The 23,503-nt window shown below is 43.2% G+C and overlaps 1 protein-coding gene across 3 annotated transcripts in view; it reads right to left on the bottom strand.

Moving 5' to 3' along the window:
- Window positions 1-7,311: 7,311 nt before the first annotated feature.
- Window positions 7,312-23,503, bottom strand: part of PHKB (phosphorylase kinase regulatory subunit beta) — an 81,968-nt gene continuing 65,776 nt past the window's right edge. For 2 of the 3 annotated variants that reach the window (XM_065640653.1, XM_065640655.1), the window contains 7 exons: window positions 22,442-22,532; window positions 21,029-21,231; window positions 16,794-16,928; window positions 12,457-12,586; window positions 11,931-12,038; window positions 10,512-10,637; window positions 7,312-8,354 (listed from right to left, as the gene is read on the bottom strand). In XM_065640653.1, the coding sequence (XP_065496725.1) occupies window positions 8,217-8,354; window positions 10,512-10,637; window positions 11,931-12,038; window positions 12,457-12,586; window positions 16,794-16,928; window positions 21,029-21,231; window positions 22,442-22,532 (931 nt within the window). In that variant the 3' untranslated portion in view covers window positions 7,312-8,216. Of the gene's footprint in view, window positions 8,355-10,511; window positions 10,638-11,930; window positions 12,039-12,456; window positions 12,587-16,793; window positions 16,929-21,028; window positions 21,232-22,441; window positions 22,533-23,390; window positions 23,482-23,503 lie in introns of all 3 variants that reach the window. The other variant, XM_065640654.1, reaches the window with a different exon arrangement.

Genomic DNA, 23,503 nt, shown 5'->3' with positions numbered 1-23,503 from the left:
TTTTTTAAAGCTGTAATTTCTATTATTGAAGCTTGGTTCAGAACTGTATTCCGGTCTGGCAGGCCATTTAGATACAAAGTAAATTCTAATGTATTGTGATGGACTAAAGGAGACTGCTGACATCCCATATATAAATATTTACCTGTGCTTTATGCATTTTGGGGTAGGTTGTGTTAAAATTAATAAATGGCTGCTGTCTTTTAAGGTTTATCCATTCCTATATGCAAATTGCAGTGTGGTTTGGGCAGTGACACTGCGCTTGGTACGAGAGGGGACGTGTTGATTTACCACGTAACGCTCCAGCTGTCTCTTAACCTCTATTATTTATATTCAGTAACGTACACTGTATTTTGGAGTGGCAAGTAAAGTGTTCTGAAATAAAAGTTGGAGAGCTCCAATACAAGACTTGGAACTGTAATCAGGTAAACAATCTGTTTAGGCAAAGGAATGTTTCACGTAAAGGTTTCGAGATTCAAAATGAGTTCTTATGAGCACACTGTGAACCTGATCCAAGGCAATGGATACTCCAGTGCTGGGGGGCAGAAAGCAATAAGGAAAAAAAAAAAAAAAGGTATCCAGAGGCACTAAATTCATTCTGTCACTTGAGGCTTGGCCTGAAGTGAATCATGTGAATCATGGAATTGATACAGAGGCTGTAAGGACAGGATCTGAATACCCACGTTGTGAAGAAAGCTTAATTTTACAAGAGGTAGCCAGCTCTCTGTGTCCTGCCCAACACCTTCAGAAGACGGGAAAGGCAACATGACAAAGTCTCCATAACAGGAGGGTTTCAGCATCACTTTCAAAGAGACGTGAGATCCAAATACTATCACATGTTTTCGTGTTCTGCTATCTCGTTATCAATCTTTTTTAATACGTCCAGTTTTCTGGAAAAAATAACATTCGAGGCAAAAGTCTCACAATGTATTTGCATTTTTGAAACACACATATATATAAAAATTATTCCAATTATGTCTGTTTATATGCGGCATGGAAAATTTAAATAGAAAATGTACATGAGGAGGGATTCTGGCCTCCCCAGACTGCTGGTTAAACGGGCGCCTTCCTGCTCCTTAACGAGAGTCACAGGAACCTGCCAGGGCTGGGGAGCTCAAGTCTCTTGCATCTTCTCTGTAAAACGTCTGTGCTTTGAAGAGAGAGGTTAATTATTACAGCTAGAAATGCGACTTCTAGTAGGTGCTGTGGGTGTCGTTACTTGTCGCTTGGTTCTTGCGAGGAGAAGGAAAAATCCTCTAGTTTCTCACATACTGATGAGGATTTTCTATTTGGAAGAATGAAGGTTGTTTTTCCGATGATGGTGCAGGGTAGTTTTGCTTGTTTTAACCTTGACTGCTAACCATATGGGGAAAAAAAACCAACGCAAACTTCTTCTCAAGCGTGTGGTTATATCAAGATTTGGGTTTAGCAGCTGACACGAACCAGGTCTTTCTTTCTGTTTACTTCTCAGTTACAGATAAATTGCTCACCACAGAACGAGCATCCTAATCTTCAGTATTTGTATCTGATGTTGTTCTTCCGAACAAACCCTTTTGTGAGAACTTGAGGAAATAATCATTTGCCATCAGAGGTTTAGCCAGGGTCAGTAGTGGCCGCGGAGTTTGGTGCCGAATCTCTATAGCTGTCTGCTGAGTTTAGTCTGGGCTCTGCTGCCCACAGCTGACATAGCAAGACGTGGTTTCTTCTGAACTGACCTGGAGGGCTGGTAAGTTTTGAAGAAGTTGTGCCATAGCTTGAAAGTAGGATGGGATACGTACTTGACTACTTTAGCAGCCTTCAGGGATCTGTTAGGATATATCTATATCTATATACATACATATGGGGTGTTTTAGATCAGCTCTGAAGGGTTATTTCATGTCATCTTCAGGCATGTTGCAGCAAAAATAACTCTGAAGACGGCAGTGAGAGCATCAGTCTCCCTGCTGATGAGAAGTGCTGTATAGAGCATTTGGGCTCAGACGGTGTGAAACGGTGGGGCTGAAGAGCAGTGTCACTGGGAGTAAAACAACGTCAAGTAGTCCTAGATAATATCCCTCTTTCTCTTTTTGTAACTGTTAATGCTCATCTTGCATTAGTGTTAAGACGCCAGACAGAATATTATATATAGCATTAAAAAAGAAAAGGCAGAAAATTACTGATTATCCGTAATACCTAATGATCTCTCACAGAGAACGCCAGGAGTAGGAGACTACTGGAAAATAAGATGTGAAAGTAAGGGGTCGGAATTAGCGTGAATGTGGTTTTTAGGTCCCAAATGCAATTTGTTGCAAGATGTGCTGTTTGTTAAAGGCGATCTTGCTTTTTCCAAGTGGCTTTCTGCTTTCAGGAGCAGCTGTCACCGCTTTTAAAGGGCAGTATGGCAGGCAATGAGAAAGCACTCGACAGACAGGAGGAGAATCTGGTGATCAAAGCTGGTATCAGCAGCAGAGCAAGGGAGCTATGAGATTAAAATGAGAAGGGGGGAATCACCCAAAGTAAGGCTAAAACACAGCAAGTACTTAATCGTTTCGCTTGTGTTTAAATCCCTAGTCCTGAGAAGAGCACAAGGTAATGGGGAAAGACATTTGTGCGCAAAGAAAAGCATTTTGGATTTGGTTAGCTGGGTCGGCCTGGAGGTGTTGCAAGGAGATCTTGAGGATTCTTTTTTTGCGCATTGTTGAAAGGCAGTGTTGTTTCTTCATATTTGCATGCTTTGGTGTCCTAGCCAGCAGTGTCAGGTGCCTTCCAAGTATATGAGAATCTCTGTTAACATTTTCTTTCTAGGTTTTTTTTTTATTACTCATCATAGATTATAGAACAGATGCATGTAAATGCTGTAGGTTAAGAGAATGTGCTAAAATCTTCTCTAAGTACATTGTTAATGTGTCCTTTATAAATTTTTCCAGCGTGATTTATCTTCAGGGAATGCAAGTTCAACTGTGCAGCACGCCTAGCTTAACACATACTGTCACTGGGACAGAAGATTGTGGGGTTTGCTTGCTGCGAGCAGATGAGTCGTCTGGTGCGAGTGTGCGGTGCCGACAGCTGACTCCCCGTCAGCAACACCAGGAGCTTCAGGTTCTGCTCCACGGTAACCCTGTTCCACAGCCCACCTGCTGCGGGATGGAGCTCGGGACGCGCGGCCACCCTGCCACAAAGGCCAAAGAGATCCAGTTCCATACGCAGTCCCATTCCAGCTCAACGTGGAATTCGATTCTACGTTTTAGTTTCTGGAGCATAACCCAGGGTGGACACACGCATTATTCAGCGCTCCTCAGTGATGGGGTAGAAAGTGGGTCGTGGGGGTGTTTTTACCAATCATTTTCTTGCGAGCTGCTTTTTGGCAGGTTCTGTGTTTCCTACCCGGATGGAGTGAAATGCAGGTTTTAGGTCGGAGGTCTCGTGCAGGTGTAAACCAATGCGATGGCCTCTCTTCTGTACGCACTTGCACCTGAGCGGATTTCTTGCAATCTGAGTTTCTTGGTGTGCCCAGACATAGAGCCTGCATGCCTCTTTCCTACATATTTTCTTTTTTTCCTACATGTGATGTAACCCCTTTTCCCCCTCTGTTTTCTAGAGACACTAGAAACACTACGTGGTTGCATTCTGAAATGCTGTCTAACCTTCATGCCACTTGCCCGTAGGGATCAGGCTTAGATGATCTCAATCTTTACTGTCTGGTATGAGCAGGAAACATTATTCCAAACAGAATCTCTTTTGTCTTAGAGGGCTGTTATTTTATGAAATAGGAGACTTAATTGCTACTTCTTTCTAGATCAGGTCAAAAACTATCCTGTAGGTAGCTGGGTGAAGACAAGAGAAGTTTGGTCCCTCTTCTTGCCCTCCCCTTGTGAGCAGCAGGAGGAACACTTACTGCAGGAACTACTGCGGACCTTTTAGGAGAGTCATAGAATCGCAGGGTGTCCCGAGCTGGAAGGACCCACAGGATCACGGAGTCCAACTCCTGTCCCTGCACAGGACACCCCACAGGTCACCCCATGTGTCTGAGGACATTGTCCAGGCTCTTCTTGAACGCTGTCAGGTTGGGGCCGTGACCCCTCCCTGGGGAGCCTGTTCCAGTGTCCAGCACCTCTGGGTGAAGAACCTTTTCCTCATGTCCAACTGCCCCTCCCCGGCACATCTTCCTGCCATTCCCTGGGGTCTGTTGTTGGTCTCTAAGGAGAAGAGTTTGGCACCTGAGTCCTTCTGACTCAGGAAAGACCCACAAGCAGATTTTTACATTCTTGCAGCGCACCCGCGCCGGCGCTGGTGGCTCAGCACACACCGTCTGCGGCCGCCTGCGTTTGCTCTTCCCGTGCTGCAGGGCTTTGTTCATTAGGGGTAGATTAAAAGACTGTCACAGTTGTGGAGAAGATAATGTGTTTGGCAAGGGCTTTGTGGATCATAATTATCTAAAAATCCAATCAAGCCATTTTCTTGATTAATTTTGGGATGAGACATACAGGCTTCAGTGGAGTTAATTGCGCCTCTGTACGTTCTTAATTTATATTTTAGGCATCTGACTGCCCCACCACTCCCACTTCTTTTGGAACATTTATGTTTTCCTCTTGCAAACGAGCATACAAAGACTCTTCTAGGTATATACTCGGACTGTATTATATTTTTTTCCATTAAATATATCTCTTCCAGTGATATTAGTACAGCAATACCCATGTAGCTGAAAAGCATTTTTACAGAAGGATAATTTTAAGTCTCAAAAATGCTATTGCCCAGGCAGGTACACCTTCTTGAAACCTATAGGAGATACATAAATATAAAATAACTCTGACCATGAATGCTGATGATTCCTTGAGGAGTTTTTGTGGTGTGAACTCCACGTATAACGTTTAAGGAAGTATTTTAAATAGCAGTGAAGACAAAGATGGGCCCCAAATTACAAAGGCAGGATGGTAGCTATCTAATGGTGTTATCAGACTAATCCAGGCTGGCTGTTATCAAACAGCGCCCGCTACAGACCCGGAGCACAAAGCGTTATTCAGAAAAATGGCCCAACCGTCAGTGTTTTGATAGAGTCACGTTCCTTGCGCCAGGACTGATCCAACAACAGCCCTTTCACATCAGGATCTCTTCCTATGTTTTCTGCTGTGGTGGGTTAGCAAGTAACGAAGAGGATGTCTAGAGATTGATTTATGATTAATCTGGCTGGCTATTTCTTCTCCGTATCAGTTGCACAAACGGATATGTAAGCAAAATAAAACTGAAAATTCTTCTGGAGGAAAGCAGCAAAGCTGACAGCAAAAACGCCAAGAAAGTCCGTTTTAACTGCATCAACTTCTCACCTTCTAAATTCTCTGGAGGGACGGAGCCGTTTGAAATGTCTGATAATCTGTGAACACGACACCTGTTGGCTCTCAGGGTAAGCACAGTGTGAAGACGACGGTTTGGGCAAAATCCAAGGTGATTGGGTTTGGTTATGTGTATTTACGTCAGGAAGTGCCACTGCAAGTTGGAATTTCCCCTCTTTCTAATACAAGAGGAAAATGGATTTTTTTTTTTTTTCCCTGTGCTTTGCTTATCTAAATTCTGCCGCCCCAAACGCTTCTTTCTGCTCCTCTTGAGGCAGGATGTTTCCAAAGAAAACAAGATCCAGTTCGTTAACTATCAACCACGCATTAGTCAAGCTATGGCTGCTAAAAACGATCTGCTTTACTATTTATTTTCTGCTACTCTCTTTATTCTCACCAAGGTTTCTCTTTCCTCTGTGATTCCAAACATTTTATAATGTAGGAAAAAATGTTTACTTTAGTAGAAGTTTTAGTTTCTTTTCCACTCGTATTTTAAAACTGTATTTTAGTAGGCATGCTATGTGAGCGCCATTTGTATCAAACTCCTTTCTTGTCCCTGCTTAAGGTAGAAAAGAGAAAAATTAATGGTATTGTCCTTTCAGACATGAGAACCTTTTTCCAGAAGCTGCAGACTCTGCTGGATTTCGGTATCTCCCTCTTCTAATCTAGGTACTTATTTTGTAGAAATTGAAAAATTGCCACAATCACAATTTTGTAAACCACGTGTTGAAGGCTATAAAGGAAAACAGAACCGGTTTGCCTGGATTTTCATTCCCAACTTGTGTACGGGAAAAGTGGCGACTGGGGTTTTCATTCATTTGCAGCTACGCGGTTCAGACCACAACCAGCAGACTCGAGGTTTACTAGTGACTGGAACTGCCGAAGGAGTGAGAGCAGAGAAGCTGAAGTGGTAAGTGACATAAACCCCGCAAAACTGCTATCCTGCTATTTGAAGAATTAATGTGCAGTTACATTTTAATTCACAAGCAATCGCAAAACCAAACAACGGTGCTAGTGCCTAGCAAAATGCCAGTGCTCCTGAAGTCAGCTGTAGAGTTTGCATTTAAAGGAGTGTTTCCTTTCGATAGGATTTACAGTTTGTAGACAGGAGTTCTGTTCTGTGTTTGTACGGCAAGAGACGGTACATCAGTTTTCGAGTACTTCTAAAGCCGCTGGAACTAGACACACTCACTACCTGCGTGCTCACCGCTCCACGACCCGCTGCTGATCTGCAAAAAAAACCTTAAAATAAAAAAAAGGCAGTTGGAAGTGATTGCAGTGGATAACTGCTGAGGCGGTCATGAACTGAGGATCCGCTGGATTGCCGCGAGAACTAGTGCTCGCTCAGGGCGTAGAATTGCCGCTGATTGCGGCTGCCGTTTAATTGTAGCTCTCTGGCTGGAGTTGGAGCGACGCTGCAGCCCCCAGACAGCCTTGTAGCACTAAATGTACCAACACATTACAGTTACATGCCCGACAGTAACGAGCGGATGTTTCGTCTGGATTTTCTTCCCCGTCCCTCCCACTATTTCTTACTATTCTTTGAAAGTTCATGTATTACAGCAAGGAGGAGCGGTAGAATCAGCTTTTCCAACCTTGCTCATTCTCCACGTCCTTTGATGAGAGATTTGTGAATGGTTCAGTGTCCATCAACAACAAATTCTACCATTTTTGGTTTGAGAAGGATTGATTCTGAGATTTCTGGGCAAGTCCTGCACCGCCCCTTGCCCGCGCGTGTCCGAACCTCGCTCCTCCCGCGCCCCGATCCGTCCCCTTGGCCCCCAGCTGTGCCCGTCTCTAACCAGTTACTCCACCTGCCTTTCACATCAATGCGCAACAATTCACCGACAGCCGAGTTGTCGCTGGTCGCCGTTACTTTAATTATCAGGGTGTTTGGGGACCAGTTCAACAGCGTTAGCACATTTTGTGCTGCTAAGAGGCACTTCATTGATCCATCCGTGTCTCCAGTAGCAGGCTAAAGGTTGCCACTAAACTCAACAGGAGTCTTCAAGTTACAACTTAAAGTATTTTTATTGACAGGTTTTTTACAAGCATTTGCTTTTTATTACTTTCACCAAAATAAAGCATCTAGCATACAGTGTTTTCACACAGTTAGGAGATAAATAAGTGTATCTTGAATGCTCTAATGCATTGATAGCTTATGCAATACAAAGTTTTTTCTTCATTTATATTAATTTTAAATACAGCTTGTTTGCCCCTTTTTTTAAAACTAACTTTTCTCTTGTTATCATACATTTCCCTTGTTAACTTATAGATGTTTAAACAATTGGGAAACTGCAGCGATATTTATTGCTAGAGATAAAAAGTTGCTCTATTGGGATGAAACTTGTGTATCAAGTTATCAACTGGTAAATTAAGAAAAAACCCCTAAACGTATGCTGTCAATTGAACTGATACAGAAAAACTTTAAAGAAAAGCAACTATTTAACCTTCACCTCCAATTTGTGTGTAGAATAATAAAATAATAATCCAATTTTCATATTTCCACGTTGATTGGTATGCATGTTAATTATGGTATTTTCTGAATTTCACTTAGAATTTACAATAAACTTGTTTGTAATTATAAACGGAGGTATAAAGACAAAATCTCATAGCGCACTTCTGTTGACATTAGCAACTATGTTAAATGTATAATTGAAGGTCATCAGTACAATCCCATCCAACTTAATCGAATATCACAGGACTAACTCCACGTGCTCAGGGTTTCATGCTGCAGAGTTGAGAAAGGACAATACTGGGTGGCACTTCGTGTCTGCAACGGCACTTTGTTCGGCAAAGGATAGCAGGGTTTGTATGACCAGGGGTACCATTCAAAAACTCCCTTTTACTATGTGCTTGAAAAAGACAGAGAACGCTGAAGGAAGCGGCAGCTCCCCGGGTGTGTCTGCAGCTCTAGCTGATGGTGCAGGGATCCTCGCTGCTGGACCTCAGCTCCCCCTCCAGCAGCAGGGAGATCACGGCCTTGCTCAGGTAGCTGCACGTTCCCTTCCTCCCGAGCGGGGGGGTGTTGTAGAACGCGGTCACGTCAGCCTGGGCACGGGGAGCGGGGGTTGGTTAGTGCAGATTGGGGAAAGCACCCAACGGGGAACATCACAAATGCGTTAGAAATGCGAAGATGGTTTGCAGGCTCTGAAGCTTTAGTGTAATCCTGCTCCATTTTCAGAAATCTCCCACATACGCTTACCTGAACGCGTGGAATACAGATTCCTAAAATGCATTGCCTATATTTCTTTACTGAATGTTCCAGCCCGGTACAGATCGCACCTTGTTAATATTTTGCAAATGTAGGAAGTGTCAGAGCACAAGGGCTCCCTGGGGCCTGCAGCGGATGGTCACTGTGTGGTGACCCCCGTGCAGCGCGAGCGTGAGCCAGGTCCGCGGTGCACGTGCAGATCCTGACTCCACATTTATTTAGAACAAAAAAATAAATAAATCTAAGTACCAAACTACGGGTAGCACATGAGCTAATTCATTAATCAGATCAACAAAATCGGTTTCCTTCACCGAACACCTGTTCTGCACAGCTGATGATGTTAAAGCATCTGCTTCTTCTTAAGTTATATATTGGCTGCTGTAATAAGGGTTCAATGCTTTAATTCAGGAAATTGGTTACTTTCAAATCAAGGGCAGAGATTAGCGAAATATTAGACTTCTCTAATTTTAGGGTGTGTTTGAAATTACTGGAGTAAATACTTGTGACATTTGTAACACGTTAACGGGAAGTGAACAAAGTTCAGAATATTTGCCAAGCCGGTGCAATGGCAGAGCGCAGTTCAGAGCGGAACTCGTTTAGCAGCTTCGTTAGGAGAACGTGAGATGGGATCTCATGGGAACATCCCAAAGAGCTGCAGGACCCAGGAACACGGGACAGGCGGCTTCCCGAGAGTCTCCATGCAGGGAGCTGGAATTTCCAACGCCACCGGTCTTAAAATCCTGTTCACAACTGATAACTTGGGGTTTCTTTCTGAGGGACAAAAACGCATCATTCTAAGTAGATCTGGGCTTGGAAAAAAAATCCATCACTTTGTTGGAGGCCGGGGCAGCACCAGCAAAAGCTGGGTTTGGCAGGGGATTTTTTTGTGTTTACAGCCATTTCCAGCTTGCCACAGAAGCCAGCAGCACACTCACGATCCCGTGCGGAGCTGGCACTTGGTGGCCCTTTGTGTGGGTGACAAGGCTGATTTTGCTGCGGTCGCAACCTCAGGGTCGTTACCCTCCAAACTGGGCAGGCCAAAAGAGTAACTTCCATAAAACTGGGTCCTTCTAAAAACAAAGGGATGGTGCAAGGTGAGCTGTTGCTAAGGCTGGCTGGATATCTGGCTTGCTTTTCAATCTTAGGACAAAAAAGTAGTGGCAAAAATGTGAACCTTGGAGCTTCTGAAAGAATTCTTAAGGAGCAGATCAGTCCTCGTCTAACCGAGCTCAATTCAGCAACAGAAGTGCTGTTGCATATCAGTATGTTATGAATCAACAGATTACTCAGAGCTTTATTACAAAATTTCAGAGCTTTGAGGCACCAAAACTTGTAGCAAGAATATTTAGAGGTCTTTGAAGCATAAAACCTAAAATCATAGTGAAGTAAATCTTAAAAGCTACTTAATGATCAAGTTGCATTTATTTGGATTTTAAGCCTTAAGAGATTAAAAGCTTCCAAGGTCATGAATGCAACTCTAGCACAACAATCAGCAGCTAAGACCAGTTTTGCATTTCCAGTTCTTACATTAGTGCTGTCAATGGGAGTTCTTTGGTTACTACATTTTTCTTCATATCTGTGTACAGAAATCCTAACTTCACACTTCCCTGCTGAGCTCTAGGTTTTTCTTTCCTTTTTTTTGGTTATTCTTAACTCTGCTCAGTTCCAGTGTCCCCCCTTCATTAATTCTTTCCCCTTTAATGAGTATTATAACTATTTGGGCTTTACCCAGGCTCTCATTTCAAAGCTGTGTAACATCATGAGTGTTCTCCTTCCCATAGCAGTTTGAATTCACAATTTAGCAATAAAGACGTACACATCTTTTATCCCTGCTCACAGGCTCTGGCCAGACTTACACAGCACTTGGCCGTATTAATTTACTATTTGAGTTCCATTCTGAACTCCTGTCAATTGCTTTTTATTCTGAGCTGCACAGAATTAACATTTATAATTAACTTCAATCAGAATGGTAAAGACACTAATACTTCACTCACCTTTGGACTGCTGTGATCTTTCTGAAAGTCATGAAATGCTTCTTGCACCACTTTGTCTAAGTCCACTTTGTCCTGGAACTCCAGCTCAGGATTTCTCTCCAAAATAACAGATATGACCATCAACAACTGGAAGGCAGAAAAAGACTGTCAGGCTTCAGATCGGATTTGTTCAGATTCGGGTTACGTAAAAGCACCAATACTAATTGCATGTGCAGGAAGCCATTGAATAATGGCCCAGGGAACGGTACACAGATAATAGTGTTCTGAGCTGGAGAAAAGCCACTGAAACGCAGGCTTTTGTGACAGGCTGCAATCTCTGCTGGCTGCCCAGTGAAGGGCACCGTGCAAGGACGGCCATTCGCAGCCAGCTTTGCTGGGAGCCCGGGGAGTCGCTTTCCAGTTTGTCCAAGTCGTTCGCTGTTGGCCGCACCGGTGCTGGTGCTCAGCCAAGGGGAGCAGCAAACGCCGCCCCTCAGCATCTGCTGTTGTGAGGCACAATCACATATGTGATCAGTAAAATCCTACTAGGACAAGGTTTATAAAAACGAAGTCAGTAGATACCAAAAAAAGTCTCGGTTCAGGAGAATTTACATTCCTTATATCTGGAAGGGGTTCGAAACAGGAAGGCGAGCGTGATGAGTGACCTGTCATAATAACGACAGGTGGGCAGTCGAGGCCATATTGGTCATCCCGGGTTTGGATAATTGAGTTTCTCTGTTAGCAAAACTCAGGGCTGTTCCAGCCCGCAGCAGGACACCGGTTGTCAGCCAGAACTGGGATGGACTGGATATTTCTGGGAGGAATCCCCACGAGCACCAGGGGCAGCTGCTTGGGCCCTCGCACTGAGCTGCTGCCAGCACAGGTGTCCTTACCGGGGGTGCAGCGGCTTTGGTTCCAAATTATCCATCATGTATTGGGGGGGAAGGACTCTGAACAGCCTCGAGCTTTCCTGTTGGCTCTGGAAACGTCAGGAAACCCGGAGTTTGTTGATTCAGCAGCATGAAGCAACTTACTAGAGATAGAGCCTCAGCAAAACGGGAAAGAATCTGCCACGAGGCAAACTGATTGTTAGAGGGTTTTCCCTAGACCGAGAAAATGGTTAGAAAAAGGCATGGGCAGGGGCTGGAAGGAAAGCTACTCTGGAATTACTGTGATCAGTAGTGTTCACCTACTTGTATTGGCACCGTCCTTAATATTTATCTATTTGCTAAAGGGGAAGAGCATCAAGAACTTCTATTCTGAACACGTCAACAGGAACCTGTTTATCGTACAAAATCCACAGAGGAACCATTGAAGCAAGGGTTTATATTTAAAATGCGATTTCTTCAAATATTTGAGTCTCAGTTTCTCTTTTTTTTCCTTTTAAGCTGTAACGTACTCATGTACGTGATAAAATTTCATTCATTCTAGGCCACAGACCTCTACAATAATTTGCCTGTATTCCGGCTGGTCGATATTTTGCAGCATATCTTCAACGAGAAGGGAAAAATTCATTTCATACATCGTCATATCCGATAAGGTTGGTTGCTGAAAAACAAGCAATACTTTTAGTCAAAGGCCACTTGCATTAAATCAAACCCGCCCCAGGTAGAGCCTATTTGCTTGTTGAATAAATAATCCTGAGCTAAGAAATCTGAACACTGTAGGGTCAAAAAGAGCAGATTTCAGAGTCCATGACTTGGAAAGGGTCTTTTAGACTTATGCTTTTATAAATGTGTTCCAATAGAAATAACTGATTTCCATTCTATATTAACGGTATTTTACTCAGAACCAAAAATAAAACTTGAAAATACTTTTTTGTGTGTGTGTTTGTTTTGTTTTCAATAATGACAGGAACAGATTACCCTAAGTAATGCATTATGGCATAAAACAGACATGCACAATAAAATAATCCCGCGTTGCCAGTCAGGTGGAGCAGCACCAACCGCGCGTCCCGCTGCTTTACCTGGGGCAGGAATTTCCCCGCCACGATTAACCCGTTGGGGGTTCTCTCCAGGATCTGCCACACGCGGTCGTAGAATCCGGCCGGCGTTCGGTTGAGACACCCGTCGATCTGCCGCCTGTTCAGCCAGCTCCTGCGCACAGAAAAGCACGGCGTGGGCCAACGGCGGCTGCCGCTGCGGAAGCGCGGCGGGGAGCGCGGCAGGGACACCGCGTACGCGCTAACGACGCACATCGGTGGACCTTGTGCTCTCTGGCAAGCGGCTCTAGGGCAAACCAGACCAGGGTGCTCCGCACACAGAGCTTGGGATGTTGTTTGTGCCTCGTGTAACTGGACTAAGAGAATTAACTGTGAAATCTCCCCAGTGCAGGAACAGAACTCGGCTGAGTTCATCATGTCTAATCAAATAAACTAAAACTTACACAAACCACAAGTCACTGTGAGGTACCTACGACAGCCAAATTTATGCAGGCTGAAAAAAACCCCAGTATTAACTATAAATTTGTTTGATCATAATGCAGTAGGCAAACCAATTCATTATATAAATACAGCTCGATGAATCCATAACACACAAAGTGTACTAGATAATGGATTTGAAACACCTGTCACTCTAATTTAAACACCAGGCTAGAAATCTGCATTTCAGCGGGATCACTGAAGGCAGCTTTTATGACCGTGTGGAGAAAAACAAGCGCCTGTAAGTTTAGAACATTTGACAGAATGGTTTTGTTAAACTAAAGCCTCGGACAAACAGTTACATTCTCCATAAATTACGAATTTTGTTTCCCTTCAGAAACATCCCGTCCCCACCTTTTGGTTTTCTTTCCTTCCAACCATGAAGTCAGGAATGTAACTCTGGTGTTTTTCCCTCTCGGGGTTCCTGCAGCACTGGGGCTGGAGCCGCAACGTGAGGCAGCATCAGCGCAACTCCGAGAAGCGGCCGCCTTGGTGCGATTTAACTGGGGGGACGCACAGCACAGAATGAAGCCTCGGGTAGCTGTGCTGCACAGATCTGACAGAAGAGTTTTCCTAAAAGTTACTGTCCTTAGTTGGTTTTGAAATTTTAAGCAGAAAATCTGTTTTCCGTGGTGAGACAGTAGTGAGAGCTTCCCTAGGAAGCAAAGCTTTGGTGCAAAGCAAGTAATAGTTTTGTGTCTTAGTTTAATATTCCCGCAAAAGGGTGGTTGGGGTTGGTTGGCTTGTTTGTTTGTTTTTTAAGTTCTGTGTTTTCTCAGGTCACAAACAGCCCTTTTATAACCTTAGTAAGAGGGAACTTGAAGGAACTGATTCAGGAAGGGTGGAAAGTTCCTACACCTAAATGTTTGGATATTTGCAGCACAGGAATGAACACACTATTACACGTTATTTACCACTGTGGATTTGTTCGGGGCTTTGGGGTTTTTAGTTTTTCCTCTGTTTGTATTGCCCATTTAACTTGATACGTTCAGAACAAAATTAGTTGTCAGTAAAACTGCTTGTTTGTGCAGATGGCAGTGTGCCTGATGAAAGAGCAAAAAGATCTTACATTGAAAAACCTTAATCTTAAATACTGGAGAAGAGATGAGAATTCCTCCGGAGATCTGCCCAGAAAAGAGGACTCTCATTCAGACAACTCCATGGGTGTTCTTCCATTTTTCTTAATTTTCTTAGTGTAGCTCCCAACAACACTCCAAGGCCCAGCAAACATTGTGGTGGGTTTTTTAAAGGGAAAAAACCAAAGTATTACTAAGTGGTGCATCTTCTGAAGAGGTTTGAGCTCCAGGTAATTGGGATATGAATATGAGCACAAAGACGATATTTAAAGTTAAGGCTTTAAAGCACTTGTGATACAATCAGCTGCCACTGACATTAATTACCACTGCCAGCATCACGCCAATCTGTAGCATTTTTTTCCTGTGTAACTGTATTGGATTAACATGTCAAATTAAGAAAAATGTCTCATAAATCACTTCTCAATAAAACACTTAACGGCCATAACCCTGCGCCTGCCGCGCCAGTTCCAGCTCGTTCTCTGCACAGCTCGGCCCCTGGACAAGAAACATTCATAAAAACAAGAGACCAGTTGTGATAGAAACAAGAAGTTGTTTTCCTAATACAAAGAAAGAAGCATTTGAAGCTGTCAGAAATACTCTAACCTATCTAAATTACTATGGGAAGGAAGAGCCCTGTAAACTCAATGAGCAAAATGAGTTTTGTAGCTGTTTGGACCATTAGGAGGACAACGCTCCATTTTCAAAAGGCTGCTCGCAATCTCGTGACCTGCGTAAAGAGGTCAGGAAGAGTGTCTGTGGAAGTCTGCACTCTGTTAGCAATATATATATTTTATATTTATTATTTTATACCTATATATATGGTATCATGTCCTGGAGCCCTGTGTAAGAGGTAGGAAATCTGCAAAAATTTTACCGTCCATGAAAATTTGGAGAGAGTTTAGTTGTGGAGAGAGTGTTGGGGAGGTGAATGCAGCAGCAGCCCTTCGCGCGTGCCAGATGACTGGCAGCGATAGGCGGTAGCACAGTAGCAGAGCATTTCTTCTAAAAGTCACAACAGTAGGAAAAACTGTCACGGAGAGAAAATGCAAGGAGACAGGGTTCAGCATTTCCTGGCAGCAAGAGAACTTTGAAAAACCAGTCACTTATGGGTAAGGAAAAGGAGCGAGTAATACTGTACAGGAAGCAGTTAAAGATGGGAGTTCTGGAGGATATGCTGGCTGGCTCTTGTGCGCAGATAACCTCCCAAAAAAGAATCTTCGTCCTCAGAAAAATCACTCTTTGCTGACCCAGCTATCGTACATTAAAGGAATCTCAAGCAGAAGGCACCGTGACAACCCAGGTAGTATCTCTAATGAAGGTAATGAAGCTTGAACTGACCAAATTGTTTCCTAAATAGCATAATATTTAATGGAAAATGCTGCGAAGAGAAACCTGGGCTTGTTCTGCTGGGGATTTAGAAGGATAATGTCAATGTGCTGTGTCCAGCTCGGGGGTCCTCAGCACAGGACACACATGGACCTGCTGGAGAGGGGCCAGAGGAGCCCCAGAAATGACCCGAGGCTGGAGCAGCTCTGCTGGGAGGAACGGCTGAGAGAGCTGGGGGAAGACCTTAGTGCGGCCTTTCCGGACTGAAAAGGGGCCAATAAGAAAAATGGGGACAGACTTTGGAGCAGGGCCTGTTGTGATACAACAAGGTGTGATGGTTTCAAACTAAAGGAGGGAGATTCAGGCTGGACACGAGGAAGGAATTGTTGGCCCTGAGGCTGGTGAGAGCCTGGCCCAGGTTGGCCAGAGAGGTGGTGGCTGAACCATCCCTGGAGACATCCCAGGCCAGGCTGGACGGGGCTCTGAGCAACCTGAGCTGGTGCAGATGTCCCTGCTCGTGGCAGGGGGGGCACTGGGGGGGCTGGGGAGGGCCTTGCGACACAAACTGTTGGATGATTCTACGAGAAGAGCCACCACTGACCAGCAAGCAGTAAGTGCCACAACCAGGACACTGAAAAGGACATGGGATATACAGAGTGCAGAGTCAGCTGGACTGAGAGACTGTACATCACACGAATTAGAAAAAGAGAGCAGACACCGATTTAAGGAGCTTGTTTTTTGGGCATTACAGACCAGGGAAAACACCAGAATGTGTTTTGAATTAAGCAGGAGCATAAAGTATTCTGACGTGTGGTATATTTCTTCTTTGTCAAGAGAAAAGGCCACCGTCCATTCAGTCCAAAACTACGGAAATTATCAGCCGTATTACATGTCAAGTTTAACCTAACTTAACTAGAAGTAAAACCTACAGGAGGACTTTTGGCTTTATTCTTATCAGTACAGTTAGGTGGAAACATTGTAATTTTAACTTTCGTCTTGCACGCTTTGTATCACAGCGAATGCTCTTTTTGGCAGCCGGCTACAGCTTGGAGAAAAGATTACAATGTTCAGGCAGCATCCCTATCTCTTGACAATTCTAGAGAACATCTGTTCTTCATTCATGTAATAAGCTAGAAGAGGGCACGGAACAGCAGAGAAACTGTTCTTAAAGTTACTTCAGTACAGCGGGTCCTTTCCCCCCATCAAGAAGGCAGTGGTTCACATTGCTGTCAGAGTATAGAGATCAGTGCTGTGAAGTCAGACTTCCACACAGGCAAAGCCAAAAAGAGAAGCTGCAATATAAAAGCAACAATTGTAGAACCTGGACACGGGTGAAAGAATGAAAAAGTGCATTTTTGCTGCCTTCCCTTCAATAAGTATGTTACCGATTGCAGATGCCTGGTGGTTTCAGTTGTATACAAGAAAGCTCAGAAATGAGCATCACCTGCCCAGCCCATTATGAGGGGAAGCAGGTGCCGTTACCTCCCCTGCTGCTGGGGCTGCAGAATGTCCAGCAGAAGCTGCTTCACTTCGCTCGGGGACATCTGGTACAGGTCCTTGGCCGGCGCGTCCCCGGCGCGGATCTGCAGCTCGTACTTCATCGCGTGGATAATCCACCTGAAGGAAAGGCGGAAACGCATTTACCAGTGAGACACAAGACTAACTTTTCATCTTGACTATCAAAGTCCTTATTTTCAAACAAAATAATTTTTCGGCCAGAAACAACTATTGTACTTTGCTTAACAGTTGCTTGCATGTTAATTATTTCAGTTTAAGAAATTATATTAGCAATTTGGAAACATATTTCCAAAACAAACAAAGAAGACAAAAGCTGTGAAGGTACATCCTGCCACTCAAGTAATACTGCTCTACTTTCAAAAACTTCCTTTTCACCATGCAATTACAATTGGAAATTCTCACAGTTGCAGCAAAGCAGAAGAATGAATGGACCTTCCAGCAATTTGCAGAAGAACATATATATCTATTTGTGCAGCACTGTATGTTCCCAGAGATGTCACGACCTTTTTCTTTTACTAGACAGAATCCATTATACATACGAATACAAGTATCCACTGCAAACCTTATGATTCCACTTCAATTACTGCTCCTTACAGGGTTAAGGCGTAGGAGATGAACACAGCTTGTCTCAGCAGACACCTAACTTGCTGAAAGGGATCATTTTACTTCCCGCTTCTCCAGTAAGAACCTGTGAGATCCACTAATGAGCTGAGCGGGCTGAGAGAACTCACCAAGTGGGTAGAGAGCGAGTGTTCTAGTCAGTCTAATAGAATAGCTCTTAAGAATTCCACATGATCCGGCTATTTGGCTGTCAGGACACACATAACGTATCACACAAATACTCTCCTACTCCTACTATATTGTGGAATTTACTCAGGTTTTGTGTTTGGCACACGATACAAACCGAAGGGCCAGATTCGGCGCGGTGGGCTGGGCAGCACGCTTTTCCTATTTGACCATGTATTCCCCTGCATCCCATGTTCATTAAGAGAAACATTTACCTGCCTTTTGATATTCCGATTCCTCCTCAGAATTACACTCTGACAGTACATGCATTTTGACAATGAGTTATAAAAAACATAAAAAATGACTTTACATTCAAAAAGACTTCAGGGCTTATGTATAGTTGTAGCCTTTGAAATTCCTTTTGCGGTCTATCACACTTTTCTTTCTTTTGCTTCTCCCTTTTGAAAATATTTGATTAAATAAAAATATGGCAACAGTAAAGATTTTTTCAGCCTGAGGTATCAGAGGCAGAACTTTGCAAATGATTGAAGGAAAATGCTGAATTTTATTCTGCATATTATATAAACACAGGGCTACAGCCTCTAATATAATATCAAAGATTAAATAATGTAGACACATGCGAAGCGAGGTAACTGAGCATGGAGCTCAGCCTCTTGCCACCTACATGGCTTCAGTTCAAGCAGGTGTAACTATTAAAAGGAAAAGAAACTGTGGGGAAATGCCGAGTACCCCTGCGAGAGTGAGCTGGTGACCGGCACGGCCACGTTCCACGCGCGGTTCCTTACGGTACAGACCGGGTTTGTTTGTGCGAGAGAAGTCACTCTTCTCTGAAGGGTTCTTAGTGACTACGCAGAATTCAGAGATGTCGGCCAACTGATTCAACGGTGCTTTAAATCTGGGGTTTCTAGTGCCATTGATTGAAGGTGCGAGATACAGAAGAACGCTGGGCAACCTGGACATATCGCATTATCCACGACACTATTTCAGTGAGTGAACAGTGTTCTTCTCTTGTTATTACTACAATTAACAAACACGACTGGCTGAGGAACCGGTTCTTTTGTCACCGACACCTCCAGTGCATGTGTGTGGATGCCATTTGCTGGCATTTTCTCTTTGCAGTGGCCCAAAGCACAGCCAAGAGCGGCTCTGCGGCCAAACCTGCGCTGGGAAGAGGGTTTTACAGCAATGGGGCTGTCAGCAACTTGATCTATTTCAACATAAAGCCCTGCAAACAAATCAATAACAAGACACTAAATCAAATCATTATCAAACTGGAATGGTGTTTCTGGGAGAAGGTTAATTTTGCTCACTGGAGTGGGTGATAACACCGAAATAAAGGAAATTGAATTTCTAGCATTAACCTTGGAAGAAAGGAAAGAAAAAGAATTAGCTACAGAGAGTGAGGGAGGAAAGGGTAACATGGATCTGTCGAGGGTACAGAAAAGGTATTTAAGTGAAAAAGGACAGATGTGCTTGCAATTAAATGTAATACAGGTGATCTGACAAATTTTTAGTTTTATGGTGACTGGAATGTACTGCTAAAGCAGAACCATGAATCTTGTGTACTAGAAAAAATGCTGCTGGTATCTCCTGCCAGTGCTGAAATGCTGTATTTTCTCTATGAAAATGTATGGCAGACGGAACACTTAAGTTCTAATCATAAAGCGTGCTTGTGAATTCTGTAAATCTCAGTCAGGAGCACCTGGCCTCTTCAAAGAAGTGCTTATTCAAATGCATCTGTCTCTTCTTCTAAATGTGAAAAAATCATTAATTTCCGTAGCTAGCAAAGTAAATGCAAGTAGCAGGCGATATGCTAACGCTGCAGCAGACTGTTTGGAGGTCACCTTATCAAAGAACTACATAGAGCAATCCAGTAGGTCAATGACGTTTCAAACTTGATTGAGGTTGTGGTTCCTAAGCTCTGTCTAGCTCAGCCTGTTTAGCACAGAATGGGACAACTAGGGAGCCCACGGACAGTCGAGGGTTGTGTGTGTCTGTAACACGGAGACTTATTCAGTTGGGGGGGGCTGAAGAAAAAAAAAAGACATTTTTAGCAACCTTCTAGGACAAATCAGGTTTTTCTTTACCGGGGCGGTTAAATATTTTTGTGCAGTGAACAACGTCTTCATTATGCCAATCAGATACTCGGATTCACTGAGTACCAAAGTACACCTTGGCGCCTCAAAATATCTTCAGAAAAGCTGTAATGGTAAAACATTAGAGCTGCTGCAGGTTTTCACTACAGGCAGACAACAAAGAACAAGCTGTCTTTTAGATATTGTGCTGAAACTCTGAAAAGAAATAGATTAAGTACCTTGAAACACTGTTTCCACGGAATCTGTTGCTGTGGTTGCCAGACTTTTCAGATTGATCTAGACAAGGCTGTATTTTGAGCTCAGCACTTACTAGAAACCAGAGAATGCAACTAGAATTGTATGTTGACTTGCAGGAGAATTGTGTGGTCTCAGGAGGGAATCAAATCTGTGCTGCATCCTTCCTAGATTACTGCATTTCTGCACTCTATCCTGCACCCGTATGCCCCAAACCTACGTGACACAAGTAACTACCAGGTGAGCAAAAAGCTTACAGGCAAATTTGAGATGAGTTGTGGACCCGCTTTTGGCACACATTTAAAAGAGACTTCCCAGAAACGTAAAATTGAAGTATAGAAGTTTTGCTGCATCATCTTCTAGAAGTTGTTTTTGCAATGTAGCAAGCATCTCCATTGAAGTCTGTGTCGTGGCTCAACCCGAGCTGGCAACACAACCACGACAGCCGCTCACTCACCCCAACAGGGGAGAGAATCGAAATGGAAGGGAGAAACTTGGATTGAGATAAACACAGTTTAATAAAATAACAAAACACTAATACACTACTAGTAAATATATGTAAAAAACAGAAATAAAAGATACTCAAGGCAATTCCCCACAAACTCCATCCACATTGAGCACCAGTCCCGGGAAGCGATACCCCAGTCCTGAACAGCCGATCAAAAAGAGAAAAAAAAGGGGTAAAGGCAGAAAGGCTCAGAGGCCTCTGCAAAATGGCAAAAAGCCAAACCAAAGGTCCGATCAAAACTCCCCGGCTGCACCCCAGAGAAAGTGCAAGAGCCCAACTCCTTAAATACGCAGCGTGACGCCAATGGGCTGGAACACTCTCGTGGATCAGTGTGGGTGTCAGTCCAGCTCTGTCCATCCATCCATCCCCTTCCTCGCTGCCTCACACCTGTGGGCAGAGCTCAGAGCGTCCTCAGCTCTCAGACCAGAGCCATTAAAAACATTAACCCTGTGCTGGGCTGTTACCTCTTGTTCTCAAACTAAGTCCAAATAATGAGCGTGCTAGCTATGGAACAGAAAGGTTTCTAACTGCACAACGAAAACGAACCTGTTTTCAGTCAAACCAGCGCAGTTTGTTCCCTGCAATAGCAGCAAGACCAAGGGTAGGTTACGCACCCGACGCGGATCTGCAGCATCCCGCTGAACAGCTCGGGCGAGTTGGAGATGATCCAGCCGATGTGTATGACCAGCTCCTGCTGCACCACCGCTTCTCGTTCGTCTTGTAAATGGCATTTTTCATAGATGATGTTCTTAATCACTGCTGGGGACAAGGGATTAGAAATAACCGCTTCCTCTTGGCCAAAAGCTCCGAGTGTCACCTACGATACATTGAAAACAATTCAGAAGATACGGACAGAAATAAAAGCACCGTAGAAGTAATTCAGAAATGAAGCTTTATGAACGCTGCTTTTCTTGTTAAAGTTTCTCAATACAAAAATCACTTTATGTCAGTGACTGATGCTTGTTAATAGTGTTAGTTGGATGCTATTAAAATAACAAAATTCACTACAAACCACAGTAAATACGGAATCTATTTTTCTGATTGAAAATGAAGGTACAAGACCACTGCTTTGGGTTCAAAACTGGCTGTTTAACTAGATTTAGATAGTTTTTCATTTCTGACATTTCAGCTGCAAAGCTCACTTAAAATTCAGAATTAAATGAATAGATTTGTTTTCTTATTTCTAACAGCATCCTAAAAGTTCTAGCCTTCATTTGAAGAAAATATATTGCTAGTGCTGAATTGCTTAACCACAAAACAGGAATTGTGTTAAAATTCTGATTTGCTTTTAATCTACTGTCAGTAAAACACCCGAACACTAATTTTTCTCCTATAATAAAAATCATTATTATAAAGCGATGAGTGAAGGCACGTTAGGTCTGGAGGAGACACAGACACAGCTGTCAGAACAGCACTGCGGGTAGGTAAGTGTGCGCATATCCAGATTTTAATACAAAATCACATAACATTCAATTACTATTATTTGGAAACAACTCTTCAGAACTTGATTAAAATTATTGTGCCGGGAGGAAAAAAATAAGTCCACCATAGGAACGGAAGAAACACTGGCAATTAAACTTGGTTTGGAACAGAAAACAAAAATCCTGAAAAACTTTCTGCTCAAGTGCCACTCCTGGGGTGTCTCAGGCTCAATTGCAGTGGGTTGGCTACATCTTCCTTAAGCCTTAAAACGAAGCTTTCTTACCTGACTCCAACTACTTTTGTGAAATAAGAGGGCATATATATATGTAAATTCAGAGGAGTTATGTATATCATGCCTCTTCCCTTCTTATCTAGACACTGTCTTTTCAGTATTGTTCTGCCATGAAATAAAAGTAACTTTAGTAGCCAACAGTATACACAAGGATTCAATCTATTTTCTCTGGATTTCTCGTCTTCAGCAACCATTTTTTAAGCCATTGGGTACTTTTAAAAGAAGCATCAAGAGGCCTTCAAAATGAAAAAGCCCATTTAATTAGTTTCTCAGTTATCATTGCTTAATACATTTCTGACGAGCGAGGACTTACCTGCTTGCCCTGCACTAAAACATTAGTAATAGATGGTGCAAGGCTGTCCACTAGTTTACCTAAAAGACTCGCAGCGAAGCGCACAACAGACCTGAGGGCAGAAAACAGAGCAATCCCACTGCACATCACAAGCTCGTTTAATGAATTCACAGACAAGTCTCGAGTCCGCCACAGCAGAGAGCGCGACACCCACTCAGGAAATAGAGACGTTATTTACAAGGCAGAATTTGGAGCGGATTTTATGTAATCTTCTAGGGACTTCCATTTTTTAGTCTAGATATAGGTTAATGGATCGGCAATAAATTTAGTCAGAACTCATTAAACCGCCAGCTCCATACAAAAGCTTGCTGTTCTTTTCTCAGCATCATCTTCAAACCAAAGAGGTGAGAGGTGCCAGCTTCTCTTGTGTGACATTTGCATCATTTGGCAAGATAAGCTTGGTCATTTTTTAGTCTATTTTAGGAAGATTTTGCAAGAGAAAATACAACATGTAACACCAAGGCTTTGTTTTGCTTTCTGTGCTGAGGAAATACTTCACATGTGTGGCATGAAGAGACTGCTGTAAACTGCTGGGTTAAACTTTAGCTGTAACTGCCAAGAAACATTTTTCATATATCCAGTTGATGGTTGAAGATAGAAATACTTTTAATAATAGTTTCCTGACAAAATACAAACCTAACAGACCCATATTTGAGCTTTTCTAGCACGGGCTTTTAGGCTACTAAGACTCATTTATTGACAGAGATAATGAACGAGTTGAAATATTTTATAATGTTAGTAAAAAAAATCAAACAATTGATGTTGATTCCTGTGAAACTGCTATGCACTTCTTAAGATCAAGAGCAAAGCATTTCAAAAATGCGTTAGCTGATACCATCAAAACGCAAATAAGCAAAAAATAATAATAAAAATCTCACTGAGCTCCATTTCAGACTTGTGGGCACTTTACCTGTTTCCCATGTACCAGTAAAGTGGTAATATGTGGGGTTATAGAAGAGGAAAATTTCTGTGCAAATGCGGCACTGTAGCGCAACACCAACCTACACGTATGGCACATGGCAA

Source organism: Caloenas nicobarica, chromosome 9, assembly GCF_036013445.1.
Source record: "Caloenas nicobarica isolate bCalNic1 chromosome 9, bCalNic1.hap1, whole genome shotgun sequence".
NCBI classification, from domain to species: Eukaryota; Metazoa; Chordata; class Aves; order Columbiformes; family Columbidae; genus Caloenas; species Caloenas nicobarica.
The sequence above is the reverse complement of the archived record's forward strand: the minus strand, read 5'-3'. Positions and strand labels throughout refer to the sequence as shown.